The following is a 4,026-nucleotide window of genomic DNA, read 5'->3' as shown; positions in this document are numbered from 1 at the left end:
GGTTCCCGGGGCAGACAGTTCTCAGGGCAGGTGGTTCCCGGGGCAGACAGTTTCCAGGCAGACGGTTCCCGGGGCAGACGGTTCTGTTCTCAGGGCAGACAGTTCTCAGGGCAGGCGGTTCCCGGGGCAAACAGTTCCCGGGGCAGACAGTTCTCAGGGCAGGCGGTTTCCGGGCAGACAGTTCCGGGGGCAGACGGTTCTGTTCTCAGGGCAGACGGTTCCCGGGGCAGACAGTTCTCAGGGTGGACGTGTGTGGGGCAGGCGGTTCTTGGGGTGGGCATGTGCGGACCAGTCTCTGAGTGTGGCAGTGGGGCTGAAGGTGAGCTTCTTTCCTAGGGGAGCTCCAGGGGCCTGTCCCATCATTTGTCTTCAGCCAGAATGACATGTGCCTGGTGTTTGTGGCCTTTGCCACCTGGGCTGTGAGGACGTCAGATCTGCACACCCCAGATGCCTGGAAAACAGGTTTGGGTGCCGGGGGGCAGAGGGAACCGTGCCTACAAGTCAGACCCGGGGCACCGGCAGGACAAGGGGTGTGTGGGGGACCCAGGGCTCTCCCTGGCCAAGCCGCTGCCCTGGCCGCCCTGGCCTTGCCCGTCCTTTGAGTGCTGGGCGTTTCCAGCAGACGGTGCTGACGGCCACAGCCGGCCCTCAGGAGACCCTGTGCTTCCCTTGCAGTCTTGCTGGCCAACATCGGCACCGTCTCTGCCATACGATACTTCCGCCGGCAGGTGGGGCAAGGCCGCCCCAGCCGCAGCCGCAGCCGCAGCCGCAGTCCCAGCTCCTAGGAGCCAGGCCCGGGCCAGGGAGACGCCGGACGAGGAGCCGACCACGTGTGCCGGGGACAGGTGCTGTCCTCGCCCGGGCCCCCTGACCCGTCTTCTGCGGGGTCCGGGAGAGAGAGCATGTCCTGGTGCGGCTCCCTTGGACTCACCTGAGGGTCCGGCCAGTGAGCACGGCTGCTCCCCACATTGGGGAGGGAGATGCTGGTCTGGGTGAGTGGAGGCCAGGCAGGTGGCTGGGTCGCGGGGCGGCCAGATTCACAGACGAAAACAGGGCATTCGGTTACATTTGAATTTCGGACATGCAGTAATGCGGAGGCCACTTTACTGAGAAGTGACTTGTTCACCTGGAAACCGCATCTGCGCTTCCGGGAGCAGTGGGGCTGAGTGGCAGGACAGGAGCTCTGGGCGAGGACATGGGGGGTGGCCTCAAAGCGGGGTGGGGGGGTCTAAGGACTCTGCCCTCCTCACGGTGGGCTTGGTGGCAAGGGCTCTGAGGCCTATCACCCCGATCCCAGAGGGACTGTGGCCAAGGCCCCTTAGGGCTCTGGCCTGACACCTGCAGGGCGGGGGTCTGTAGCAGAGCCCCGAGGGCCCTTGGTGCAGGTGCTGAGGGAGAATTCAGTGGCATCAGATGGAGGAATGGGCTCCGGGCTTGTCCCAGGGGCTCAGAGGAGTCAGAGACGCGGTGGGAAGGTAGATGAGGGGCCTGAGGTGACAGAGGCGTGGTGCTGTGGGCCACAGCCAAGAGGGGTCAGAGACGCAGTGGGAAGGCAAGTGAGGGGCCCAAGGTGGCAGCAGCAGGGGGCTGTCTGGCTGGGTGGCAGGTGGGGGACCCCCGAGGCAGCATGAGAGGGTCCCCAAGACTGTGCGAGATCCCAGCTGCTGAGCAGAGAACACACAGACGCAGCACCAATAAAAATCTTTTTTTTCTTTTCTTTTTCTCTCTCTCTTCTTTCTTTTCTTTTTTTTTCTTTCTTGTCCGGTGGCATCAGCGTCTCCCAAGCTGCACATGCCCAGGCCACAAGGCCCCACCTGCCCTCTTCCTTGGGACACCCCCACCCACACCCTGGCTTGTGCCCTTCACACTTGCTGACCTGTGACCCTCTTGCCCTCTGACCTCACATACTCTGACCCTGCTGACCTTGCTCTGTCCTCTGACCTCCATGCCCATGTCACCCTCCCACTCCAGGGAACGCTCCCATGAGTCTCCTCCCGCACTCCTGGCTGGCAGAACTGAGGGCCGACCCTGTGGATGGCCGGGGCCTCCCTGACCTGTGACCTGGCCTCTCCAGCCAGGGTGTCCTTGGGATGGGGCCCCTTCCTCACCCCAGCTGCTGGCGCTGAGGCACGGGAGCCCAGGGCCCCGGAGACTCCCCCCCGGCACTGGGTTCAGACCCTGACTTGGACTTTGAAGTGGCTCAGAGGGGTGGGTGCCGTGGAGGCCCGGCAAGGGTGGTCCTGAGAACCTGCCCTGCCGGGGCCGTCAGATCCACTGCACGAGCCCACCACCGGCCTCAGGCCCTCCCAGCCGGGCACACTGCTGGTGGGAGGACGTCAAGGTATCATCCCAGGGGTGGCCGTGGCCTGGGCCCTCGCTCCTCCTGGGGGGCTGGCCATCTAGGGGAAGGCAGAGACGCGTCAGCCTATGGGAGGCCATAGGCACCCGCCCCAGGAGAACCGCCACCCACCTGTCAGAGGCAGATGCGGTTCAGGTGAACCTTCCCTGGCAGAAGAGACCTGGAAACCCCAAACCACAAGTCTGAGAGAGGCACAGCCCCAGGCAAGCAGCTTGGCCTGTCCACGTGCAGCACCCGGCCCTGCATTGCCCACATGCCCCTGCTCTCCCTGCCCGGCCCCGTCTGCCCACCTCCCTGCTGGCTGCCCTGGTCTCCAGCTGCCCCTGCCCTCCTATTTCCCTCCCTACTCCCTCAGAGTCCCAGGAGGCCCCACACCAGCCCCCCAGCACCCCCAGAGCCCAGGGCACACCAGCTACTCACGAGCTGAGGGGCGTCTGGGGGCTCCGGCCCCACACCCTTGGCTGAGCCTTGGTGTCTCCGAGAGGCTCTGGACTGCAAGGCTCCCTTCTTGGAGAGCAAGTGGGGGCCAGTGGGGCCGGGGGAGCTGGAGCCAGGGTCAGAGACAGGCACAGATGCAGGCAACCAGGGGAGCGGGCTCAAGGGCACAGGTCCAGGTGAGCTCTGCATGGCACTGAGGAACTGCCGGGAGGGCCTGGGCTGGGACCTCGATGGCACCCAGGGACCCCAGCAACGAGACTCAACCTCCCAGCACAGCCTAAACAGACCTCAGGCTTCGGGCAGCCCCAGACCGCAGGGTGAGATTCATGGGCTAGACCCCCCTAGACCCCGAACCTTGGGGTGTGGGCACCACCCAACCTCAGGCTGTGTGCACATCCTGCCCTTTCTTCGGCTCGGCAAGGGACTGACCTCCTCCAGGCCCTGGACATCTGTGATTCTGCGGTGGGAGGTGGCCGGTGGGGTGTAGGGGTCGGCATAGAGGGGCGAGTGTGGCGTCTCTGTGTGGCCAGGGGCCTCTGGGCTGCCCTCCAGGCTCGGCCTGCTCAGCTGCAGGGAAGAGGAGGTGCGAGAGGTGGGAGCCTAACCTTCCCCTTCTCTGAGGTGAGGAGTGGTGGGAGCCAGGCCAGGGCCGGGTGTGTGTGCCGGGCCCACCTGGGTCAGGTCCAGGTGCAGCGGGGTGGCAGGGCCGCGGCTCCCTGCCCGGGCCTTGCTCCTGGGTGACCGGCTGCTGCTGCTACGTCTCAGCTCTGTCCTCCGTCGGCAGATGCTGGCGGGGTCAGAGTTGGCCTGGTCCTGTGGGGACCACAGACCTTCCAGAAAGAGCCTCTGGGTCCCTCTCCCATGCAATTCCCTGAGGCTGCCAGGGGCTTCCTCCAGTCTGAGTCCCCTGAGGAACCAGGGTCCCCAACACACGCTTACCCAAGGGCCTTCTGCCCCACTTCTGTCCGCCACCCCCCGGTACTCACCGGTGTGTGCAGGGAGGCACAGCCCATGGTGGGTGGCACTGAGGACTCAGGCAGGGAGTGGCTGGTATGGGCGGAGGGGGGCGCCAGGCACTCCAAGTCCCAGCTGGTCTGTCCACCTGAGGAGAGTGAGCCTCGGCCGCTGCCCATCACCTGGGTGGGCAGTGAGTGGGGGTGAGTGAGGACTGGACCCCTCCCCACCTGTCCCCTGCCTGGACCCCTCCCCACCTACCCCCCTGCCTGGAC

The 4,026-nt window shown here is 65.5% G+C and overlaps 2 protein-coding genes across 9 annotated transcripts in view; one reads left to right on the top strand and one right to left on the bottom strand.

Moving 5' to 3' along the window:
• PERM1 (PPARGC1 and ESRR induced regulator, muscle 1) overlaps nt 1-1,727 on the top strand; it is a 5,893-nt gene extending 4,166 nt beyond the window's left edge. For all 7 annotated transcript variants that reach the window (XM_032262015.1, XM_032262014.1, XM_032262018.1 and 4 more), the window contains 2 exons: nt 337-462; nt 676-1,727. In XM_032262015.1, the coding sequence (XP_032117906.1) occupies nt 337-462; nt 676-785 (236 nt within the window). In that variant the 3' untranslated portion in view covers nt 786-1,727. The remainder of the gene's footprint in view (nt 1-336; nt 463-675) is intronic.
• Nucleotides 1,728-1,815: 88 nt separating this feature from the next.
• PLEKHN1 (pleckstrin homology domain containing N1) overlaps nt 1,816-4,026 on the bottom strand; it is an 8,641-nt gene continuing 6,430 nt past the window's right edge. For both annotated transcript variants that reach the window (XM_032262028.1, XM_032262029.1), the window contains exons 11-16: nt 3,784-3,933; nt 3,470-3,610; nt 3,227-3,364; nt 2,780-2,998; nt 2,471-2,519; nt 1,816-2,399 (exon numbers count right to left, since the gene is read on the bottom strand). In XM_032262028.1, coding sequence (XP_032117919.1) covers nt 2,266-2,399; nt 2,471-2,519; nt 2,780-2,998; nt 3,227-3,364; nt 3,470-3,610; nt 3,784-3,933 — 831 coding nt within the window. In that variant the 3' untranslated portion in view covers nt 1,816-2,265. The remainder of the gene's footprint in view (nt 2,400-2,470; nt 2,520-2,779; nt 2,999-3,226; nt 3,365-3,469; nt 3,611-3,783; nt 3,934-4,026) is intronic.

This window comes from Sapajus apella, unplaced genomic scaffold, assembly GCF_009761245.1.
Source record: "Sapajus apella isolate SASKATOON/1434 unplaced genomic scaffold, GSC_monkey_1.0 scaffold127, whole genome shotgun sequence".
Classification (NCBI taxonomy): Eukaryota; Metazoa; Chordata; class Mammalia; order Primates; family Cebidae; genus Sapajus; species Sapajus apella.
The sequence above is the reverse complement of the archived record's forward strand: the minus strand, read 5'-3'. Positions and strand labels throughout refer to the sequence as shown.